The sequence below is a fragment of the Caloenas nicobarica genome, chromosome 6 (assembly GCF_036013445.1).
Source record: "Caloenas nicobarica isolate bCalNic1 chromosome 6, bCalNic1.hap1, whole genome shotgun sequence".
NCBI classification, from domain to species: Eukaryota; Metazoa; Chordata; class Aves; order Columbiformes; family Columbidae; genus Caloenas; species Caloenas nicobarica.
Window position 1 is genome coordinate 21,397,110 of NC_088250.1, and position 25,719 is coordinate 21,422,828.

General features: G+C 37.1%; 1 protein-coding gene across 1 annotated transcript in view; it reads left to right on the forward strand.

Annotated features, from left to right (window-relative positions):
- The window catches only part of LRP2 (LDL receptor related protein 2), a 118,996-nt gene that overhangs the window by 8,074 nt on the left and 85,203 nt on the right, over nt 1–25,719 (forward strand). The window contains exons 2-9 of the mRNA XM_065638288.1: nt 10,242–10,349; nt 12,511–12,633; nt 15,130–15,246; nt 19,606–19,716; nt 19,838–19,951; nt 21,163–21,279; nt 22,066–22,209; nt 23,584–23,703. Of these exons, the coding sequence (XP_065494360.1) occupies nt 10,242–10,349; nt 12,511–12,633; nt 15,130–15,246; nt 19,606–19,716; nt 19,838–19,951; nt 21,163–21,279; nt 22,066–22,209; nt 23,584–23,703 (954 nt within the window). The remainder of the gene's footprint in view (nt 1–10,241; nt 10,350–12,510; nt 12,634–15,129; nt 15,247–19,605; nt 19,717–19,837; nt 19,952–21,162; nt 21,280–22,065; nt 22,210–23,583; nt 23,704–25,719) is intronic.

A 25,719-nucleotide genomic window follows, 5' to 3' on the forward strand; every position in this document is an offset into this window, starting at 1 on the left:
AAGTACTGTATCCATACTAATATTTTAAGACTTCATCACCTCTTAGGTAACAGAAACTATTCCTCCCCATCCATTTTTTAGCAATCGATTGTCCAATACTTTCTAACTTGTTGGCCAATTTATCTTTTTTCAATGGTGTCAAGAATTCTCAGAGACTTAAATCCCATGAAATTTTATAATGTCGTAGAGACAGAGAGACTGAAATTATCACCCAGCTAAGGGAAGATCTTGGTCACTAAACATCCTGTCTGGAGATCCTGACTTGTTGGCTGGCAGGAGAGCAGGTATAGTTCCAATCTTCTGCCTAGCAGGCATTTTGAAAGACTGATGGAAACTGTTGCTTTGAGGAGGGGAGTATGATTTGAAGGTTGCTAGTCTGTAGGCAGATGCCTGCAGTTCCGTGAGCAGCGTGATTTATGTGATGTGCGCTACTACTGTGTAACTTGGGAGACAACATGCACCTTTCCTGTGGCTTTGCGCGCTTGCTGCTGGCAGTAAGTACATTGTACGCAGTATTATACGTGTCTTCTCTTGTGTTTCCAAGGATGCAGCAAGTGTAGGGCTTACCCAGCTGCACATGGTAGAGCAGGGGACCCTTCTTCCCTGCGGTTCACCTCTGTGCCTGGAATGCTGCTTACAGGAGGTAGCGAATGTCATTTAAAGAATTACTTAAAATCTTATGCCCAGCGAGAAGCAATGAAGGGAAGTGTCAGCAGAATCAAGCATCATTAATAAATCCAAATGGGTGAGTAAATCTGACAGTTGTAGAGTTTGTCTGGTTAGGGGAGATCTAAATAAAATGCTTCCATTGGGGCTGACAGGAAGGGTAATGTTTCTGTGGGAGGTATGTCTTCTGTTTATTCTCTTCTGATGAATTTAGGGACTTTACTTTTTTAATTTGACGAACTCGTTAGTATTTGGGTTAAAGGATTTTTTTTAAGTTATTTTTTAAACTGAAAACTATGAAGAATATATACCATATTTAAAAATATTTAAAACAGCCATGGATGATTTAATTGTTATTGTTCATTTTCAGGTCTATCAAGATAAAGTTGCTTTTTGTGCGAGCACACTGGACAACGTTGTTGTTTCAGTTCAATTGATCCTTCCTTTACTCAGGCCTGCCGTAGCACATGGAATTTCCTTTTCAAGAAGCTTGATAAGGAGCGACCAGCCATAGCTATCAGCTGCTAGCTGAAACTGAGTCACTGCTGAATAAGGGAGAAATGTGACGAGTATCGAGGCATCCAAACCAAAATGCGTAGTTCCTAATGTCATGGGCAGTAGTAGTAAGTAGCATTAGAATGTCTATCTAGGCCTACAGGATATTTGCAGCATATGATCTGTCTGTTCTGCATGGACACCTCAGTCTTTCTGTTTTTCTAAGAGTGTTCTCACATATTTAGTTTGCAATAAGTAACAGTCACTATTTTTGAAGTGCAAAAGGATGACTCTGCATGATGATTTTTTTTGAAGTGCAAAATGATCCCTGTAAAGCTTTGGGACACAGCTTAAATTATCTTTTATGTTTGAGAGTCCCACTAGTTATGATGGCGTTACTCAAGTAGTGAAGAATTTTGTTATAGATATGGGTTCTGTGGTGGGAAGAGAGAAATAGCTTTCACTCTATGTGCTTAGTGTGATTATCTGCAAGGGAAACTGGTTTGTTTTTTGCATGACAAGTTTCATTTCTCAGTTAATAACATGTGAAAGAATTTTCCAGTAAGGTTTATGATTTAACAAAGTGTTAGATTGCCTAGCAATTTTCAATCTAGCAATAATACATAAAAGAAGTACAAAAAATTTACACGATTTCACTGTCACAAACTGGAATGAGTCTAAGTAAGGGGCTTCCAATCCTAGTGCTACAATGACTCACCAGCTTTCAGGAAAGCATGGCTGAGGTGAATGCAGTTCACCATCTCAGCATGGGGTCTAACTTTGAGAACAAACAGGTTGGTAGAAAAATTTATTTAAAAAACAGTGCAGCTCTCAAAAAGAGAATAGCTTCCTGAGAAGGTTTTATCATCTGCTACTGCATGTATTGGACTTTCGCAGTGGTACGTACTGTACATGTTCTAAGTTTTTTAAGCACTTTTTTTTTTTTTTTCTCCCCCACACTGTGTAGTTGTGAATACTTCCTAGTCTTGAAGATTTTCCTCCTTTGGTCATATTCCCCCCTGCTCTGTTACCCAATTGTAATTTTACAGCAGCCTTGGGGCCATTAGCAAGGTTCATTCTTATGAAAATGCTTGGGATGCTTCCTTCTGTGAGTAGCTGGGGTGTCTTTATTTCTACTGTGTTTGCTTGTTCTTTTTCCTCTTTATGTCAATTGGTCAATTAGAACAGATTTTTGCATATTTAATGTGCCATTCATGAAAAGGAAGCTTCTGGGATTTCAGAAGGCTCAGAAGTGCGTGCTTCCCTAGAGATCCACAGGGCCAGCTAACACAATCACAACTGATTTATGTGGATTAACACACCTAACTGCTTGAGGTTATCCAATTTAGTGTAGAACGTGTTCTTTATGTGTGATGTGTCTTTAATACATTTTTTATATTATGAAGGCTAATCTTTCAGTACTGCAAATCCAGGTTCTCTTGAATTTAGCCTTACAGTTAGTAACTTTACTGAATTCTCTAAGAAAGGAGTACAAATAGTTTTAGTAGTCTCATCTCGGAAAATACTTCATATGCAGTTGGGGTTAAAGAAAGCATCCATTAACAATTAATGGCTGATTCTCAGTTATCGCTGAAGTACAAGAAATTTGATAGTGATTTAAACAGAAGAAGCAGCCTCGTCTGCACAATATAAGGAATATTTTACTTTATCAGCAGAAAGGAGTATCACCTCCTGTCTGTTAGAATTAGCCCTTGCTTAAAAGGATTATTTCTTATTCCTACCTTGTTAGAGGACTAGGAAGACAGTAAGAATTCATTTGTTGCTTTTTAAAAAGTGTGTGCGTTGAAGCAACGTTGTAAAGGAACTTAATTTTGGTTAATTTGTTTATAGTACTTTATGATGGTAAAGATACACAATATGGATATGTGCTGCTCGTGTGTGTGATAAAGAAACTGTCATGATTTTATATTTAAGAAATTTATTTTTTTTACATGTAGGATCAGTGTGAATAATTTTAAAATACTGTATAACTTGATTTTTTTTTTTTTTACTTTTTCCAGAATGACTGTTTTTAAAGAAATAATGTAGAAACCATAGTTATTTTGTTCTGAATACCAGAGCTTTGAGAGAGAGAGAAAAAAAAAAACAACCACAACAAAACAACCGCCACAAAAACCTGAGGGTTTTTTCTAAGAAGTTTATCAGAAAATTAGGGGCTTGTTCTCTTTATTGTTAGTTTTGTTAGTCCAGGCTTATACTTGAAAAAAAAAAAGAATAGATTTGTTAAAAATGAATTTATAAACCATTTTTATTTTTATCAGGCTGTTTGTGTGCATTGCTTTTTCAATTAATAAAGTAAGGTAGAGAGGATGAGGATTATGAATATCTTTAATGTTGCTAGGAGGCATTTACAGTGTCATTCCTTTGAAGTTGTTGTCTGCAGGAGACTTGAATCCTTTTTGCTTTGCAGGAAAGCTTTCCTGCTTAGTTTCAGTAGATTAAAATCCTAAATTTCTGTAATTCTTGGATTTATGTTGAGGCATTAGCAGAAATGAATCTATAGTCCTTTTATAACTGTATTAACGGAAAACAAATAGTTTAACATAGAATACACTAATTTTAAGTATTTTTGTAAAAGATTTTGCATGTGAGTATTATTAAAATGAGAGCTTTAGTTTTAACAATGATTTTAGTTGACAAGTGTCTGTATGTGCAAGAACATACAGACACAAAGCACAGAATATAATGTAGGTTTTGCTGTCTCCAGACTTTTTTTTCTTCCCCCACTTCTTGGCAAGTGATTTTGAAAAGAAAACCATAAAAATCTGCTGTTGCTGCATTGAAAGATGGTATTTCTAAGTCCATACTGAAAGACAAAATTTCCACTTTTGTTCTTGAATTTTAAGGTGCTTTTTATTAAAAATCAGTGAGTAAAAGTCGAAAATGTAGGTTTTGGGTTCTACTCTGACAGGCAAGATCTATTTATTACAGCTTCTGATCCCCATCATTCCACTGAACCTCAGGATATGATTTACTCAAAATTTCCTCTCCTGTGAATATGGAACACCTAGCTCATTCATGTGATGGAAATAGACTCTGCGTATCCAGGTAGGCTTACAGAAAGAAACAAATGAGCAAAAATTAAACTTAAGTTTCTCTTCTGTTTTCATTCCTCTCACCCTCCTGATACCAGTTCTATTTATAATCCAATAATATATAAAGTTCTACATGTGGGTGGATTTTAGGAGCGAATGGCTAGAAGTATTGTTTTCTACTGTTTGGTGGAGTAAAAGCTATTTTATTGTTGTCAATAGTGGGTTTCTGCTAATTTTTGAGGAATCCGTGCAAGTGCCAGTTTGCTTGCTCCAATTATTGTCAGTGGAGAACCAACTCTGCTGCTTCAAGTTCAGTCCTTTTCTCGTTTCCACATCTGTGCTGCCCCCTCCCTCCCCCGCCCCTCCCCAAAAATCTATAAGGTTTGTGTACCAGAAAGTTTTCTAAAGTGTCTCCATCTTCTCTTGGAGGCTAGGGAGTGCATAATAAAACAATCAAATTAAATAAACAAAGTACTTCTGCACATGCGTCACATGGTGTTGTTGGCATTTAGAAGAATAAATGGACTCAAACGCAGTGTAGAGAACTTTTGTGAAGAGTAGTGCATGGATCGCTCTTAAACACACCAGAGTTAGAGACAGAGTCTCTGTCTAGGAATCTTTCCAGCACTGGTTGCTGGACGTTTGGAGGCCCCTCCATAGGAAGGATCAAGCTGTGCGTGCCTTGTTTGTTGTACTGTCTAATGAATGTACCAGCAAAACTGAGCATGCCTACTGGAGAAACTGTAGAATATGAGTGTGCATTGGTGAAGGGAAGAACGGCACCATTTGGCCTTTGCTTGGTGACTTTGGGGCACCCAAGTGAGTTCAAGTGCCTATTGCCTTTATGCTGCAAACTATCTAGGGTATGACCCTTCTTTTTTGCCAAGTTTTTGTACAGTGCAAAGCACAAAGAGACCTTGATTAACTACCGAGTCTGTAGGTGCTATTTTACTGATAATAATCCGGTTATACTATATAATTGGATGTTAATTCAGTAATAGAAATCCTATACTTACCTATTAACATTGTAACTCTGTTTCTCTGGCACCGCGGCTCTTCGGCTTCAGATTGTCCCTTGACTAGTCCCCTGTCCACCTATCCATCTGTATGCAGAAATCTTGCCATCATGGGAAGTCGGTGCAGACTCACATTTGTCTCTTTGTTGATATTGTCCATTAAAATTATTTCTCTAATGTAGTTCAGAGACATGTAGATACAAAAGGCATTTTATGTTGCAAGGTCTTGAAGACTGAAGACAAATCTTGTACTGCTTTCTGTAATACCTATAAATGCTTGTGAGATCTGTGGGTTTTCTTTAATCTGACTAGTTTGTATTAAATATAATGGAGTTTGCAGAGTGTCGGAAGACTGAAAGTTAAATATTGTCTCAAGGTATACAAAATTCAGCATAGTTTTATCAGACTCTATTTTTCTTTATATTTTAAATAATCTTTGTTCATTTGCCTGTTGTAGTTGCTAGCAGAATACTACTTTTCAGTATCACAGGGCATTTTACAATAGTAAGCGAAGTTTTTTCCTGAAGTATGGATTTTACTTCTTTCTTCATTAGCGTGGTAGAACAGAGATGGAATTTCCAGAGGTTCAGCTTCCCCTCCCTGAGCATTCCAAAACCTCAGGCTGTTTGACATGTAATTAAGCTAGGCAAAAATCTGACATCAAAGCGCGTGGAAGGTGATTCTCCAGGATTCTTCTACCTGCAAGGCCACCGGAGTGGCTGTTCTGTTTGAGGGCCGAATGGGAACAAAGAGAAGCCTTTGTTGGAAGGCAGAAGGGAGAAAACAAAGCTTGTCATTTATTTTTCTTTTTGTAAAATTTATGTGGAAAAGGCTTGTAATGTACAGTTCATTTGCACTTATTTGTTGAAAAACTGCAGATATGTTAAAGGTGAAACTGTTCAGTTGAAAAAATATTGCCTTGAAGAATGTTGGTCTTTCAAACACAAAAAATCTGTTTGGAGAGATGATTCCTGAAGTAATCACAGTAGTGGAATTTTTGAGTGGACAGTTTGAGAGTGGTACAATCTACCCTGGGCTTAATACATTCTTCATCATTTTAAATCTTTCATTCAAGCTTTACTGTTAAAGAGGTGTTAGCAGTTCTCAAAGGTTTTGTGAGCAGCAGGAAGAACAAATGAACGAGGGGGTTTGGCCCATTCTGTATAGTCAGAATAGACAGTCACAGTGTCCTTACTCTGTGGATGATAAATGTAATTCAACAGGTTTGGAGTCGTAGTTAAAAGTATGAGAGACTTCAAGGTTGAATAGGCAGGTATTATCAAAAATGTATGAAATAAGTAGGAAAGACTAGAACTCTTCAGAGAGGAACTGAAAGGAGTCTAAAGTAATGCAGAGTGGCAGAGAGTGGGCAGTATTGGTTTCCATTATAAGCCAAACATAAAATTCTGGGTTTAGTACAGGAGGATTGAATTCAAGCTTTAATTATCAATCTAAGTATTTCTACACAAACATATTGGGGCAAATAAGTATGCTCCTGATCTTTGGTTTGCATTTTTCAGTACTAGACTGGTTTGTATTAAACATGATATATATTTATTTTTTCCTTGGTGTTTTCCTGAATATCGAGCAGTTGAAACGGATCTTATATCTCAAAATTATTTTTGTTAAAAAATAACATTATTTTTTATGTATATTCTGGTGCAGTTCATAAGGTCTGCCATGCATTTTTTAGCCCGTATTTTAGTAGTGCTTTAATCACAGTCAGAAGACTAAAATTGAATTGTAGTAAAAGTAGAGCAACAAATTTTGGATTTTCAAATGTCACCTAGATTCTTCTCTTTTAGCAAATTGAAAGCATGACAGTGAACGCTATCTGTTTTATTGCTTGTTATTAAACCCAGTGGTTATTTCCTCCAGGAATCCTGCTAAAAGGATTCTGTTTGCCTGAGAGAGATGTCTGGTTTTGTCAGCATCTGTCAGAGTATATCAGAATTTCTATGGAAATTAGCTCATTAATATTAATTTTTGACAGTGTCTGACTGGTTCGTCAGCTGCTTTGCCATTAAAAAAATCTCTTATTGAAAGCAAAACCTTCCATAAAATTGCTAGGTATTAATTCTTCAGTGAATCTAGGCTTCAAATAAAGGCAAAACCCAAGGGGGTGCCTCTTGTCATCTGAGAGTCCCTGCCTCTGCTGGTGCAGGCGCCGCGGCTGGCGTGGCACAGCCTGTGCCGCTGGAAATAGTTCTGTCGGACTCCATGTGCTTCCTTTGCAGGTCATTGCTAGTCAGTGTGAGTAATGCCTGCAACATTTTTACTTAATACCGTTTAAAATCTAGAACTAAATTCATAGTAACTAAATCACAGTTCTTCAAATCTTATAATTTTCCAGTACTTGTTTGTAGCAGAATATGTTCAGTTAAGTTTTGAGCGAATGGTCTCTCTAGTTGTCTACAGTAACAAACCTGGTTATTGCTGATATGGTTATTTTTCTTTCGTTCTGGATATTTCTCCTGGATATTCATAACAGTAATTTTGTAATTATGCATTTTTCCCCTGATGACTTTCTCCTTTATCAAGGTTAGAATCGGTTTTGTTCGCAGTTGAAATAGAGGCTTTTTAGAACCTTGGTGGGAAGTGCCCTTGATGCTGCAGATAACTTTTGCTTCTTCTGTATTACTTATTTTCAAAGACTGTATTTTTAATGAATTAACATCGTTATCTGCTATGTAATTTTATTTGTTCTAAAGATAATATAAAACAGTGATTAGTAAAGTATCAGTCTTCTGTATTTTTATAGGTGTTTCAGAGCTCTTTGCCTTCATTTATAAGCAAGCATGGAAGACAACATTTGAGAAGCCTAATGCCATAATTAAATTAATTATAGCAGATCTGCTGAAGAATTGTATAAATGGACATTGATACAGTGCTTATTGTTTGTAGGTGTGAACAACTTAAACTGTAAGTCTACAAAGTGTTACTGAGCGTAGAGTTGCAGGTTTTCTGTTAACTTCAGTTACAATTTCTCATACTGTACAAAGGCTGCTATGTTTATAGCACTTTCTGAAAAGTTTATCAGTGTTATCTCTTCCTTTTTATCACTATAAGGGTATGTTTAACTATACTAACTTAATCCAAGATAGTGGAAATAAATGAGCAGTGTTGTACATAGTGCTTTAAATTTTTTTGGCTAGTTATTATTTACAAATAATATACAAATTGCTCATATTACTTGTTTATAAGTGTCTGTTTCATTAGAAATTCTGTATTGTAACTTCCTTTTAAGTAAGTGGCTATGAATGTTCCAGTGGTTTTGAATAGCAATAATATACTAAGTATACAAGCAGATTTAGTGTTTGCTTTGCATAGTAATTCCAACTGATAAATGGTGGTTTATGTGTTGTGTTTATTAGAGCTTTAACTGCTAATCTCTTATGGAAATGTTGCTTTGTAGGGCAAAATTCAGCGAGAGGGCCTGGGATTCCAGAGTGAACTTGTACATTCCTTCAGGGCATTTTTGCAAGGGAGGTTGTTGTGTTTTAAAGGTAGTTGATAAGAGACCTGCACCACCAACCCCAGACCTGCACCACCAACCACCATCATGCATTAGTCTATAGAAGGTATTTGGGTGAACATACTCCTGTACCACTCCGTACCACCATTTATCCAAGTGAAATTTTTGACCATTTGCAGGATACATTATAAATCAGGATGTCACTACCAGACAATCAGATTTGAACATTCCTTGCATAAAGTAGCTTGCCTATATCCCTTAGGAATACATCACTTAACTGTGTTTATGTGACAGTGCCTGGTTTTACATGAAAGTTAAGGTAGCATGTTATTTATGTCATCATGAATTCAAAAAGTAGGTGATTGTGTTTTATGCATACTGAGATTATCTTCTCTGGACAAATCACTTGGAATAATTGAAAGATGTAGTTTTAATCATACAGCTATTAATTAAATCAGGAAAGAGGATTTTTTTTCTTCAGAGTTGGGCTTTGCTAATATCTCAGTTTTTTTCAGTGTTCCCTTCTCTGAGGTGCTGACAACAGATTAACATGAAGCAGAGCTTGGTTGAACCTAATTATGTTATAGCTCATTGTTTTGGGGACCTATAAAACTGTTCACTCCCTTTTTATGAGGCTGTAGTCACAACAGAAGGCCATAAACAGTGCATTTTCTCTTTCCTATGGGACTGGAGGTTTCATTAGTCGACTCTAATATAAAGGCCTGATCCAGCTGCATTTACACCTGGGAATGAATGCTGCTTTATCAGGTCTTAATCCTTAGTAGGTCAAGCAGGAGGAATGACAGCAGGATAGCTGCTGATCAGCCATAAATGTCTGAAAGCTTAATTTCTTTTAAAATTATTTGCTATTCAAATGTTGACTGAAGACATACTTTCCTGTACTTCAGTGGAAAGATTTTTAATATTAGGACATTATTAAGAAAACAAAATAAAACTGAGGTCTTTCTATACTTTCAAGCAGGTCACTGCTGAAACAAGATTTCCACGTCAGCTAAGGGGATTATTATTATTTTTTAAAATCCTTAGAGGTTCTGGAGAAGACTAATGTTTAACACATTTATCCCTTAGAAATAATGTGGGAAATGATGTCCTACCTTTATTTAAGTCTATACTGCTTGAGAATTTAAATTGATTTATTCCTGCTGAATAGGTTTCTGTAGTGTAGATGCTCCTCTGAGACTAGTTTAGGTTATTTTTGTTGTTGTTGTTTGGATAATATACAAATATATTAAAATGATGGGAACTTTCTAGCAATTTAGGAAACGTCCTGTGAGATTTAGAGCTGATTCTTTTCTTTCTTCTATTCTGGTTGACTGGGTGTGTAGAGATCTAAGCAATTTTGATTTGTCTCAATTTAATATATATATATGTGTGTGTGTGTATATATACGTATTTATCTTTTTGTATTATTGTATTTTCTCTCCATGCTGTAAGGTTACAGTTGACAGCTCACTCCACTGTGTTTTTATGTGCTGGTAGTACCAACCTGCTTGTTGCTTTGCTTTACCGCAGGGTGTGAGCGCGGGCAGTTCCGCTGTGGCAATGGTCGCTGTATTCCTGCGGACTGGAGGTGTGATGGGGCTAGAGACTGCTCGGATGACACAGATGAAGCTGGTTGTCGTAAGTGAAATAACTATAGAGCAGCTTTTTTGTAACACAAGAAATGCTGAGATCCCAATGTGTTCAAATGTACCTGTGGTACAAGAATTAATACTAGAGGGGGAGAAAACACCTAGTTGTCTTGAGATTACTAGAGAATCTGCTTAAGAATCATATTTCTTGAATTGGTTTGCTTTGGTATTCAGAAAATCAGGTAGTGCTCAACTTCTGACAGCCATCTCTTAAAATTCTGAGCGTCCAATAGTGCCATTTCATTTGATGACTAATGGGCTAGGTTCTAAGCAGGTGTAGAAATGTACTGTATTCTATTATTGCAGTAATCTTGAATACTGGATGTACATACAGCTACCACCAGCATCACTTGAGCTCCACATCTTTTTATCTTTCAGACCCTAGATGACAAGCTGTACCTACTGCACCTGAAATGCAGTCTCCGTTAGTTGTCGTGTTATTCTCAGTGCCAGCAGCTCAAGGACAACAATTGCATTCAGATGGGCTGTACTATCCATGCACAAAGATTCTCTCAAGCTGATTGTGAAAAACTTGTGAAAATGAAGAAATTCTCTCCATAGTCTTTCAGGACTTTCTAGTGTTCTTTGAGTTCTTGTGGGCTGGTTTCATTATCAGCCAAATTCTAGGTTAGGCCAGATTTTGCCCCTCAGCTGATGGGGAGTGAAAAAGACTAATTTATATTGGTTCTTTTCACACTGGATTGTTTCTTTACTGCTTGAGCCATATAATAGCTGGAAATCATTCACACAGCTTGGCAGTTTGATTTGTTGCTTAGCACTTTAGTTAACTCCAAAAACCAGTGCAGTTGTGGATGAAGAATGCCTTAAACTGGTAAAACAACACTGTTGTCCTATAGCTTGCTATTTCAGCTTAGTTCTGAACTGCAACTGGAAAGAAGTGGTTGGGCCCACAAGAAGGGGTAAAATTCACACTGACTTCATGAAAGATAAAAAAACCCCCAACCTGACACCTACTATGTTTATCATAAGCATGAAGTTAGTTGTTTTCATTTTCATACATGTGATGAATTAGGAAGATGAAAATGAAACTTTTCAGATTTTTTCAGTTAATTGTACTTTTAAAAACAATGTGTTAATGTGCTATAGGTACTGGGGCACATAAGTGTCTAGGAAGATAGTTTTAAACTGTTTAAAACTGGCCTAAGTTTAAAATTCTATTACAAGATTATTCTTCAGTTCTCAAAACAAGAATTGAAAAAGTATACACAAAGTGCATTCTGTAGTATGTGATCAATTTTATCCCTCTAATTACTTTACCTCTAATGTAATTTCATACTTCTCTAAATCTACAAAGTGAGTTGATTTTCTCTCTTGATGCTTTGTTTACATTGCTAGTTGTGCTTGTGTATCATCCCATAAGCACAAAGTGTTTCTTGTTGACTTTGCAGTACCGCAAAACCATGATCCTGAGAAAAAAGATCATTAAGACCAGAGTCCTGTCTAGTGGACTGTGTTGTCCTTGTGATTCTTCCGGGTGTATTAACTAGGGATGGAGCAAACAGTAACACAGTTTCAAACATTTATTTTGATCTTTCTCTCTGATGGTTCCAGGCTGTTTGGCTATTTGAAAAGTACAGAGTGGAGCTGGGGCAACAACATTCACATTGTTCTGACCTGATGCTCCCTTTTGCCTCATCAATTCACAGGGAAGGGTTGTGAGCTTGTTTTGAAAGACCTTTCTACCAGGAACAAAGCACCTGAGGTGAAGTGTGAGCAATTGAACAGACCCCCATGAGAAGCGGGGGAGAAGCTGCCATAATTCCATATATAAGTGGGAAAAAAAAGAGGCTCTGCCAGAGGGGCAGTTCAGCGCCTTAAGCTTTTGCTGTGACCTGCCTTATGGAGGAGACTGTCTCTCCAGGGGAGGATACAAAACTGACGATTCATGTGTAGGAGTTCACTAAACTAAATTTTGCCTTTGAGCATCCTTCTGGTTCTGGCTGGCTCACTTTCCCCTCCCTGCTGGGTCCATTTTCTTTCATTTGTCAAATGCTTCATGTATTTAGTGGAAGTTACAGTCAATCAACAGTTGAACCTTAAGTCTTCTTTTACCTTATTTAACTGTTTTATTTGAAAGTACTTTTCTATGTGTCTGTGAAATGACAATTTTTTTTCATTGCTTACACTAGCACAACCTACCTGTGAAGGAAATCAGTTTCAGTGTCAGACTGATGGTGAATGTATCCCACAGTCATGGGTTTGTGATGATGAGGAAGACTGTGAAGATGGCTCAGATGAGCACCAACAATGTCGTAAGTATTTATGTCCTAATGTCATACCAGCTTTGTGAAATAAGGTAATTCCCATAGTAGCATATTGAGAACATACAGAAACAAGCCTGCTGTAAGTACAGCTTTTACCAGAAGAGTCTCCCTAAAGTAGTTTCTAGAAATGAAATAATCTGAAATTGGAAACAGAGAAAATATGTCCAAAAAGGCATATTCAGTTCTTGAAATCTGAATATTACCGATGTTTCAGTTAATTAACAGGAGAAAAAAAAGGAGAAAAATATACAGTGCGTATTAGTTTTATAGTTGATGAAAAATTTAGTAGCTCCAAAAATAGTGAAATATATGTAGTACTCTGATGTCCAAACACTGTCTCAGTCACAGAAAAAGCTGCTTCATTTGTTGCACAACAAAATTCACTCTGGCATATCAGAATTATTTAAAAAAAACCCCTTTAATTTCTTTGTAGAAAATTTAGAAATGTATTTGTATATGAAAAAGGAGGAATTATCAGGCAGTTGAAGTGAACATTGCTTAAGATTCTTGTACCATCTTCAATGATGCTATTTAATGACATTATAATTTAAAATGACCAGAGCTGTTCTTTCTCATATTCGGAGAGGAGGAATACCAAATGTCCTCCTATGAAGTGAAATTCTAGTCTTTCATTGTCATTTAAACACCTTAATCTTAGGACATAATTCCTATTAGTATTTCACTTTAATATGCTAAACAGTATATTAACTATGTTTGAATTGCTGTTTTAAGCTTAAGTGTTTAATGTTCTCAGTATATTTTAGAGCAAAGAAATAATTTAGCAGCCTAACTGCCATAACCATAGGCTCTTTTTTCGGTAATGATAGCAAGACAAACACTGATAATAATAAAATATGTTACTCCGATTTTCGAATTTCATGACTAAGCAGTTTAAGGGCTACATACAGTTAAGTACATGCCAAAGTGATGAACAGTGAACTGAGATGATTATTGCACCAAAATACATCCTCTGCATTATTGCATAAGGCAAGAAGAACACGTGTTGTCATGTTCTAAAGAACGGATTTCTTGCTACTTCCAGTATTAGAAGTTACTTCAAGTGATGAGGATAAAATTCATTTGTTTTCCTTTTGATTCTATGTAATTTTTGCATAATCTCTTTAAACTGGACAGCTATGGAGCTACTCGCTAACATCCTTGATTTTGGGGAGGTTCACAGGTTTGAGTTTTGGAAGGATTTTGCTCACAGACCCAGTTTGTGCTTTTATATCTTGATACTTGTTCCCACTGAGGACTGAAAAATTGGAACTAAAGTTAACTGCTTTTTGCTCCCCTCTTCCTTGGAGGTGTCAGCATAACTGCTGGTTATGTTTTAACTAGGGAATCTGTAGATACAAAATGTGAAATGAGCAACAGTTCTGAGTTGACTTTTGAACTGGGTCACTCTAACATTGTTCTCCATGTACTGGTTAATCATGAGTGTCAGTAACTATGCAGCAGCACTGTGCTGCTTACTGGTTTTGAGCCAGCTCCTGGTATTTGTTTTTATTCTTCTAAACTTTTTATCTCTGTGCTTGGGAATCCTGGAGGAGCTTTTCCTTCATGAAAGGTTAAAAATATTTCCTGAGAAAAATGGTGAACAGCTCTGGAAGTCACACATGCAGAATTAAAACAAATTTGGTTTACTGTCTTGCTCTTGTTTTACCTCACAACACCAGTATCCCAGGAGCTGATCTTACTTTGGGAATACTGGTGACAGAAGAAGGAATAAAGAGGCCCTGTAAAGCAGCAGACCAGATGCCAGTGTATAGACTGGGATGTTGTTGCAATATAGCATGGGTTTGAAAGAAACAAACATGCAGGTGACAGAAGGGAGGAAAAATTAGCAGTAATTTTGCCTTTCAGCTATATCTTCACAGATTCAATTAATTTGCCTAAGAAGAACAGTGAGCGTAATTTAGCTGTAGTGGAATCAAAGTGGAATTGCAGAGTTTTATGTGGTTGCTTTTCACTGACACAGCTGTCATGAGAAGAGATGTACTCATTCTCAATCCTTTATTAGTTATGAATGTAAAATATTCCTGATTCTTGAGGCCCTGGCTATATTAGAAACCGCACCTTACTTCTAACGCTGCTGGTTTTTTATATTGTGGCATTCTAGTTGACCCCATAACTTACATTTACTGGCAGATTTTGACCTGGTAAAGAAAATAATAGAGAAAACTTTGAAACAGTAGTTTTAGTTCAGTCTTTTAGGCAGAACCATTATAGGGAGGTGATTTTTCATGTGGAGGTCAACCCTTCAATGTAGAAGAGCGAGTCTCTTAGAGCTGTGTTATCTGCCATGTGCTTGTCAAGTGTTCTTTAATCTCCCTGAGTACACAAAGGTACAGGGGGTGAAAGTCTTCTGCTAATATTTGTGAGAAGGGTGGAGTAGTTAAGAAGGAAGAAGAGGGAAAATATTTTTCTGCATAAGAAATCTTGATTGATGGAAAAGACTGATTGAGTGCCTGTTTCTTGCAGCGGGAAGGACATGCTCAAGTCAGCAGTTCACATGTTCCAATGGACAGTGTATCCCGAGTGTGTACTGGTGTGATCGCGTGAAGGACTGCACTGATGGAACAGATGAAAGAGTCTGCCGTGAGTCTTAACTCTTAGAACTAGATCTGGTTTCATCTCATCTCTCTGTGGCATTTTAATAAATTTGTAAGATTAAAGGGCTCGTTGACAGACGGGATGACCACAATATGCTGCTTGTTACGAGAATTTCGTTTCAGATTCTTCGGTGTATTAGAGCTGATGTTCTGATGCAGATCCCATTATTGCAGCACTCAAATGCAGATTGCTGCCATAGGATCAGGGCTTCTTACTTGTGATGGTCTGAAAGTTAATATTGCATTGGAAAAAAGCAACCATGTTTAAATGGCTTAAAGCCTTGGGAGACTCAGAGCTAACTTTGCCAATTTTTTTCTTTTTTTTTTTGCATACTCCTTATAAAATCAGTGGTAACTATTACCTGTACAGAAAAGCAGAATTTGACCCCAAAACATTTATTTGAGGGACTTTGACCCTTTTAAAAGCATTTGTATTCTAGATTGCAGTTGCCTGTGGAGATGAAGTGGCACTGGGTCATATTGTATTCAGATAAGCTGTTTATAGTGTGCCAACAAAATGCAGATGCACAGGTAGATGAAATGGTGTGATCGTTATAATGCATGAAATCTGCAGCAGACGGGGAGTGGAGTCCTAAAGACAATACTCACAGTTCTTTCTTCAGACTAGAAGATGCTGTGATGTTTGAAAATTGAAGTGCCCATTTTATTTCATATTTAATATTCTTCACTAAGTAAAGGAAGAGGCAGTTTGGAAAGGGGCCTCTAGATACCTTAGCAGTAGCGCTCTGCTGCCATGTGGGAAACCGGTCCCTGCTGTGGCAGCCAGTAGCACGTGTAGCCCCGGGCAGCAGGACTGCCTCACGTCATTCAACAGCCTCCACTCTGCTTTATTACAATATGTGTTGACAGTCTCTCTAAGACAGATGAAAAACTGTGACTTAGAAAGTTGAAAGTAGGAGTGTTGGACTAGTTTACAGAAATGCGATGGTGCTGAAGACAAGACATTTAAGAAGAATGTAATGACAAGACCCTTCCAGAAAGACTGGTTAATTTTATTGACTCTCTGTCTTTGCAAGGCCTGGAACTTTAAACAGAAGCCATAACATAAAATTAATAATTTGGTGATTTTTCTGATTAACTATACAGTATGGATTAGTATAAGTGCTATATTTTAATGTTTTAAAGCAGATTCTAATATTTGCTTTGAATATTGATTTTTCTCACTGTTCCATCCATTTCCTTTTCCACATTAACTGATATAAACAAATATAAGAGGAGTATATTAATAACTATTTGGGCCTTTTCCTTTGTAATTATTTTTCCCTTACTTAGTTTATATTAAAGGATTTCATAAATAAAAAATGAAACATTTATGAGCAATGAAAGAAAAAAACTATATAGAATTGATACTGTTATTTCATGGAGCATAACAAAATGCAAACTTATCATGTCTGTTTACTTATGCCTTGCACTCACTGATCTGTCTGGAAGCAGATTTAGATTGTAAAGAGGGTAAAATTGTGTTGCTGAATAAGTTACATTATCTAAGAAACTAGTCAAATACAAAATGTCACCGATATGAAGTAACTCAGCAATTAAACATGTAGAAAAATAGAACAAAGGAATTCAAAGCCTTAGTCCATTTTACTGCTAATGGGATTAACAGCAAGGGAAAACTACCCAAGTAGAGGCTAAGATAAACATCAGAACAATGTTTCAGCTACAGGTCATGTAATTAGTGCATTGAAGCTGTTATAATTTCATAAAATGGTGGGTTTAAAAAAATTCTTTAAACATATAGATATATCAGGTTGTTTTTCCAGCTTTCTTAATAGTCAGTAGCTATGAAATACTTTCATTTTAAAACTTTAGAAATGTAGAATGAAATGGTATATTATTTGGGGTAACAAATACTTTTTTGGAGTAAGCAGCCAATACTGGTGTCATTTTTCTGTGTTATGTACTTTATCTCTTTCAATTAAAGGTAGAATTCTCTCCTGCCTCAGCTTCGTAGTTGAAAAGTGAAAATCCCAGCTATGTCTATGTTGCTTTGCTGTGACTGACAGAATAATCTTCCTGATCACAGCTCTGGTGGCCGAGCACTGCTCTGAGGCCACGGCGGGGAAAGGGGAAGAATTTAAAGATGTGTCGTTTGAGGCTGAGGGGCTGAATGGAGGCCCAGAAAATCAGGATTTTTGATTCTGATTTGGGTGTTGAGTTGCTGCCATGGGTTGGCTGCCTAACCTGTTAATTCTTGCCTCTCGTTTGCTACACTAAATAGCTGCTGTGGTCTGGAAGTGAGCAGCCAGGTGGATGAATTTGCAGAGATGAGGTTGAAAGCGAGCAAAGATCAAGAACTGAAGAGATCATAAGGGATGTACTCCAAGCAGGAAAGAAAGGGCCATGGTCAGAGGCTAATGTCCTTGATATTGGACAAGTTACATGTAACAGTTACAGGGCAAGGGAAAAGTTCAGGCTGAAGGAAATATTTCCACCAAAGAAGTTTGGGACAGGGTGGAAACAAAACTAGAGCAAGGTGAGGAAGGCAGCCACAGACTTTGTTTCTTGTAACAGGAGTTAGAGTTACATAATTTACGTTTCCTGACTCTGTGACAGAAATCAGTGTCTGCTCTATAAAATACCAAGTGCAACTGTTTCCTGTTACTGTTTTTGTGTGGGTTTGCTTCCAGCTTGCAGAACAAAAGTGTTAGACAGAGGGCAAAACAATGTAGGTTTAGCAATTCCTGTGACGTGGATTTCAAGCATTTTCCATGTGTGTATATTGAAACATGCCATTTAAATGTGTTTGCAACTGTTGCCCCAAAAGTTTGTGGGTTAAAAAGAGCAAGGTGCCTCATCTGTCATTTGCCAGTTATTTATATTTTGCAACTGAAATGCTGGCATACTGCAGGGAAGGGAGATTGTGGAGAAGTATTTTGGCTAAGAAAAAGAGATGCCTGAGAGGAAGGGGAGAGAAAGAAGAGCTCCCTTTCTTCCTGAGCGCTGGAATGGACATATCTGGATTTCCCCATTTTCACAAAGCTTGTATTATCTTCTAGGAACTGTAATCACTGGGAAAAGATCTCTTATTTTCAGTTTTCTGCAATTAGCCAAAGATTCTTGAGAGGAAAAGATAAGTGAAACAATGTTCATGTTGGAGGCTCTTCACAATTAAAAGCAAGGTGAAAGAAAGAAAATAACGTAAACCTATTTCGTAGGTGATTGAAGTTTAGTGGGAATGTAATGATATATAGAACAGTAGAAGTGAGCAAAACAGTTTGGCACTGCCTGGAAAAATTGCAGCTTTTCTGAGTTGTGCTTGAGTGATTTTATAATCCATGTTTTGAATTCCAAGAGTATGAATGAAAAGTGTGCCTAAGTGAAAGCCTGCTCTCTGCTTTATTAACTTGGATGGAAGTAAAATGGGATAAGAATTAAAACCGAAAATCTAAAAGGTACAAAATGAAATCTGGTTATTCTGATCCTTGAGGTCATTTATCTGCCTGTATTTTTGTATAGAGGCAAAGGTTTAATAATCTCACTTCTAAAAATGGCAATTGTTTGCTTTCATACTTGCCATTTTCTTGAAATAAGTAACTTCTGTCTACGTGGCAATGAGCTAAACTAAGCTTGTGTTCTCCTACTCAACTCCAGCACGTACACATGCTTGATTTGTTGGATAGTTCCACTGAACTCACTGTCTGTATGCATAAGTATTTTCAGAATTGGTTTTAAGTTGTTTGAAATAATCCCTTGTGTTGACCTGTAGGCCATCTACATAAGTACAACAGCCAGAAACAGGAAAATCATTCATTCTGCAGAATCTTTTTTGTTTTGGGAATGGGAAAATAAGTGATAAAAACCAAAGGTCCTAAAGTTGATGATAGACTTGGCAGTTTAATGTCTTTGGCTTAATTAGAAAAAAACCACATGAAAACCTGAAGTTTCTGAGTGTGAGAACTCATGACATTCTAAGAGGACCTAGGAACTGTAAATTTCAGGAACTGCTTTTCTACCTAAGCACTTTGATTAAGATCAATAAAGTATAAAACTGAGGTGCAAGTAAATAAAAATAAATGTTCACTGCTTGATCTCCTTTCGTGTTGCGTTGTTTTTTATCTTTTTGGAGTGCAGGAGGGCATATGATTTTCCCCTTGTTTCTTGTGAGGTTTTGTAGCATCTGTCAGGAGGTTGTTCTTAAATATCTGTTGGAGGAGATGGTATACTGGATAAATGGATTGTTTGCCAGTAGTAGTGTGGGAAGTTTTGTATTCCTTTTTTGTTTTTCTATAAATCAAGATATTCTGTTGACACTAGGTATATATGACTCATAATACACTATAGTCTAACATTCATGCTAATACTGAAGGATTTCTTATTGTAGACTATCCAAGATGTGAACAGTTATCATGTGCAAATGGAGCATGTTTTAATGCAAGCCAGCGATGTGATGGCAAAGTTGATTGCAGAGATTCTTCTGATGAAGCTAATTGCAGTAAGTTCCACATGCAGAGTGATCCCAAACAAATATGCTTTATAGACCTTCTTTTAAAGTTAAAGACTGTAGTTTCCTGACAGATTTTCTGTATGTTTTTCTGTGCTAAAATCTCTTTCAGCACATGGATGTACCAGTACGCAGTTTCAGTGTGCTAATGGAGAATGCATCCCACGAGCCTTTATCTGTGACCATGATGATGACTGTGGAGATGGAAGTGATGAAAACTCTTGCAGTATGATTTTTTTTTCCTACTTTCTTTAATTGTTTTATTAAGAACTGGTTCAAGCAGGTGGCAGGAAGCAGATTGCTTGGCTGTACGGCCATCAAAAGCTGGCCGCTGTTCTGCAAGGACTTTTTTGTATGGAACGGTGAAAATTGCAGTTCTACTCTGATAGACTTTTTTCAGGTGGTCTTCGCTGCTAAGTGCCTGGGTGCGTGGTTACTATATGAATTTGCTAGATTCAGTGACAGTTTGCTTCCTAACCCGTATAGTTTCACTTCTTCATGTTGTTCCCGTTTTCTTATTTCAGTATGACCCAAAGGTAATTCATTCACTCTGAAATCTCAGTTACCTACAGCATGCTATTTGTTTTTGTTCAAATGTGTTTGTCTCTTTCACATTCTTATTTTCCGATAGAGGGGAGTTATTCCCAGTGACTACAATGTACAACTTAACAGAGAGATAACTGTACAGAAGGTTGTCCTTCAGATGTTCACATAAGGAAATTTCTTGCTTGTTCTTTTCTTCACAATCAGGGTATTCCAAAGTATTGCATCTCCAGCCAGAATCATGGTTGTCAAATTATCAGTCGTATGATCTATGTATTTAAAAAGGTCTCCCACCGATTATAGGATCTAAGTTAGTTTTATATTCTGCATTGTAGGAAGTCCACATGTTGCCATTTAGTTGCTATGTCCTACCAAGGACCTCACAATAGTGTGATTATACACACCCCCTGAATATTTCTCTTTTATGTCTTTGGCAGTGCCTGTCCTTTGTAGGACCCACAGATGTTTTTGACCTCTTAGCAGAGAATCCTTCCCAACCATGGAGGGCTATGACATAAATGTTAATTGACTTTTTTACTCTGTTTCTCTGAGTACAAGGTGTACAAATATTTTACCTTATGATGTCTTGATTATTATCTCCTTGTCATGTCCATGTTCAGGAACCCTGTTAATAAGGTGCTCTGCATCTAGTTGCACTACTAATTGATAAATTTATACTTCTCTTCATTTATGTAAAGAACCAGAGTATTCTAAAATAAAGTTCATACCTAAAACCAGAGCAAACCATCAGTGTTTACAATGTATACAAGATATAGAACTGGCTCCATTTTTCAGGAGAAATTATAAATGATTATTCATCTTTGAGACAATATAACTATTTCTAACCTTTTTGTCACTTACAGTAGTTTAATTTTCTCATGTTTCTTTCCTTAGCTTACGCAACCTGCAGAGGAAACTTCTTCACTTGCCCAAGTGGTCGTTGCATTCATCAGAGCTGGATATGTGATGGAGATGATGATTGTGAAGATAATGAAGATGAAAGAGGATGCGGTACATACTAATGCTAACTTCTAATGATGACGTCCCTAAGCTATTTCTATGATTTTTTTCCAATGAAGATGTTCTGAATCTATTTTAATTCTGTGAAAACCTTAGAATTTCATCTCTTTTTTTTGTCTTATACAATAATTTTTTTATTGGGGTGCGTATGAGAGTTATTACTGTGATAATGAGTATGATGCAAACTAAGTTTAGCATATAGCGTCATTGTTTTTTCTTTTTTGTCTTCTCTTCCTTTTTTTTTTTTTTTTTTTTTCCCCTGTGGAGATTTTTTCAGGTCATCTATTAAGAGACATGAGGCTCCTAATAACCAAAATCAATTGGTTAAAAATGAAAATAACCCAGTTCCTGCCAAGATTTATCATGCGAGAAACAGAAATTTTAATGAATGAAAGTGCACTTTTTTCTTTTTCATCGGCCTTCCCTACAATGAACATTATTCTGTCTATCCAGACAGACTTTGCATGTTTTGAAACCACAAAACTCTCATTCCATTTCTGGTGCACCAGTTAGTCTTAAGTTAAATGGTTCTACAACACAGAAAACTAGAAGGATTTACGTGTCTGCATGAGTATTGTTTTCATTGTACTTTGAAGGTAAAATAAAGCATAACAAGGAAGTAGATTTGATGGTTCTTTCTTGCACACAGCTGGGAAAGACTAAGAACCAGAAACTGAGTAATGAAAGACAAAGATGCTTTGGGAAGCTGCTGGGGAAGAAATTCTAAGTATCATTTGAAACATACTCCTCAATTATCCTTGTTTTTCTTTCCTACAGAAAGTGGTCGCCATGAATGCTACCCGGGAGAGTGGGCCTGCCCTGGCTCCGGGCACTGCATTCCCATCGGGAAGGTGTGTGACGGGGCTGCCGACTGCCCTGCGGGAGAAGATGAAACGAACATCACGGCGGGCAGACATTGCAGTATGTATTAGGATCAAAAGCACACACAGAATAGCAGAAGCATCAGCATTGATATCTTTTTACATTCACCTGTTGTCTCCTAAACAACACTGAACTTTCAGAAGCTCACTGTTTTTGTTGGCACTGTTTTGACTGGATGGTCTGAAAGAGACATATATGCTGCTAATAAACCATTCGTTTTGTAAATCTGTACATGAAGATTCACAAATAAGGATTTTTAACTCACTCTCCGTACCCTAAATTGGGCTCAAGAAAGCAGGGCAAGGTGTGCTGTGTGCCTCTTTTGTTTAAATATCTGCGATTTTCTTCTTTAATAAGTAAGACTGAATGTTGTGTACTGATCAGAACACAGAATGGAATTAGTGTATCCTGAGCCTTGGCGAAGTCACTTAGGGTTTTCAAAAATACCTTTTCACTTTCTCTGGTTAGTGGTATACTGGGTTTTCTCTGTTGGAGGCAGTGAGCGTGCATAGTTCCTGTTAATTTCACTCTTGTGAACATTGATTCCCTCTGAGAATCAGGACCAGAGTATTTTACATTTTTAATCTATAGGAAGAGGAAAATTCCTATTAATAAAATCATGCCTTTTGGATGGGTGGGCAGAAAAAATAATAGTAAAGCAAACCTTATTGTAAAAAAAAGCATCTCTTGCTTTGCTGAGCGGTTTAGAAGTAATATCAGCTGTGGGCTGGGAAGCAAGGCATTTACCGGAAGAAACTGGAGAAAAGTAAGGAGGTGAAAGTCAGCAAGTGCTTTACAATAATAATTTGGTCACCTATCACTGAATTGTTTATTGTACAAGGAAAGGGAGAAGTGATGAAACTAAAAAGAAGAAACAGAGAAGAAAGAGTTTCTCCATGGACACAACCCAACCAATATATTCTAATATATTGGAGTAATATACATATTCTTCTTAATATAATGTAGTAGGGATGTTTCCTCATAAAAGAATAATTATGAGGTTATGTGCCAATAGATGGAGCTCAAGGATGTGTTGTTCACAAGTAGGTCTTGTGGAACCAGTGAAAGGTATGGGGCATTGCAGATGGCTTCCTCTGTGCAGCTTTTTACATGGCACTTACCAGTGATGTTTCATACGATTGATGCTTATCCTTTAACTCCATTCTGAAAACCTATTATAAAGAGTAGCTAATCTTCTGTCTTCCATTTCCTTGCCCCCATGTATTTAAGCATATGTGATTTTGTGGAACTTTAGATGTAATTTGTTGTGCAGATCTGTTTTAATAAGCTGTTCCTGAAATTGCAGACTCATCATAGAAAAGACTATAGCTTTGTAACTATTAGTAAGGCAAAAATCTTTTCTACTGGTGATACACGTAATTGTATTTCTGAACTATTTTATTTCCTTTTTAGACACATCACACTGTGCTGCTCTGAGTTGCCAGTATCGCTGCCATTCTTCTCCATCAGGAGGGATGTGCTATTGCCCTGCAGGATATACAGTCAGTAGCAATGACAGCCGTACTTGCGTTGGTAAGTGGAGTGACTGCAGATGTCTAGTACCTTCTCATAGCTTATTGGGAAAGTCTGGATTCCAGAAAGGTAAGTTCCAGATGGGTGAATATACTGGCAAATAGAAAATCTCGCAAGTCAGAAAAAGAATAAAAATCTAAGTAGTACCATTGCAGCAGGGTGACACAGAAACAAACCAGAGAGATATCATAAATATCTCTTTTAATAAGACCATTAAAGACATAGAATATGGTTATGTTTAAGAAGATCTACTCTTAGATGGCTGTTTTATTATCACGGTTTTTTACAGGTTTTTTGATGGTTGGATGGGTAGAGTTTGTTTCTGCTCCAGGGATGTGTGGTGTTATATGCCTGGAAAAACACTTAATGATATTGAAGTGTTTTGTACTCTTTGAAAGTGGCTGCATGTGAAGGCAGTAGAGCATCGTACTTCCAAATGAAAAGGGTGCTTTGTATTTACTCTATGAAATGGCTGTATCTCCTGTGACAGTTCAGTGCATACATTATTTACATTAAAATGATGAATATTTGCAAGAACGTAATGATAGGCAAGGTATTTTGTTGTTTCATTTCTATTCTGTAACTGCTGTAACTTGGAGCACAAACCCTTGGTAGTACAAATTATTTTTCTTGCTAACTGGAAATAGAGTAACTTCAGAATCATAAAGTTTTGCACTGCCTGATAAAAGAAACTGGATAAATGTCTGTTATGGGTTTTCAACCCAAGCTATGGTGTTTGTGCTGTTAGTAGTAGCCCAGGTGTTCAGTGTCTGATGAGGTTTTTGTATTTTCAAGAATACTGGGAGGCCTAGCAACAGCATGGTTGCTCTAAGTAGAGAGGAGGAATCAATGCACTGACTTCAGGCACAAAGTTTACTCTGTTCTTTCACTTATGTGGGAAATATGTGAAGGACACATTCGCAAACCTGGTGCAGTCTCAGTGTCTTCTGTTGTTCTTTGACTGCCTTGTAAACCTAGCTGTCTCTTTCTGGCTCATAAATCCAAGTCACTGTATCTTGGTTTGCTGAGATCTAGCCAGATATTTGTAGTGGGAGCAAACTCGTCATGGGGGAATGGCTCACAGTCAGTAGTGTGTATTTCCAGATCCAAGTTTAAATCAGCATTATTGGTTTAAGACCAGAAGAATGAAACTATCATGTTAGCAAAGTGTATTACTGTTTGAAAACATAGTCTTTTCAATTTATCTTCTCTTCTGGTTTGCTTCTGGCTCACTATATACTGAAGTTTTCTAAGACATATGGAAGCTGGAAGGCTACTGAGAACAACATTTTTTCGGTACCAAAATGTACTACCTAGGAAATATTTCATTTTCACTTATGTTTTAATAAATGTTTGAAACCAGAAGTTACAGTAGGAAGAATATTTGAGTTCTCATTTTCTCCTTTTTTGGCTTAACAGTAGAATTACCAGTTTCCAGCAGTGTAATGTACTGATTCTACTCAGGTTTTCAGGTGAAGGAAGTCAGACTTTCAATGTCAAAACCATGAGTTAGGTAGTGTCAGAAATCTGGGCTTTAAATAACCACAGATAGAATGAAACATCAGACAGTGGGGTTTTTTTTAGAAAATCAGAATTTAAAAATTCCTTGCCTTTGTTATGTCTTAAATTGTTAAATATAAATTGTTAAATATTTCACAATTTTAGAAGTAAAAGATTCTGCAGCAACCCTAGAAATTGCTTGTACAGCACATCGGTGAGAACTTGCTGGGTCACCCTAGCTGCAGACCCTACCTATATGGTATTTTGCATGCCAAAGTGAACTTCTTTGTACTTTTTGCTGGCTGGTTCTGGTGCACAGCCAGCTTTCATTGGAAATCAGACACCTGTTAGCACAGTACCAAGTCTGAGCGGATAAACACTGCCTCTTAGCAGGACTTATTAGCTTGAGCACTGCACTAGGGTTCTCCTTCAAAGTGGGCTTAAATTCAGCCGTGAGTGTGCTTTTGCGAAGTGTACAGATTGGTTGCAGGAAGAATACCACGTAGACATATTCTG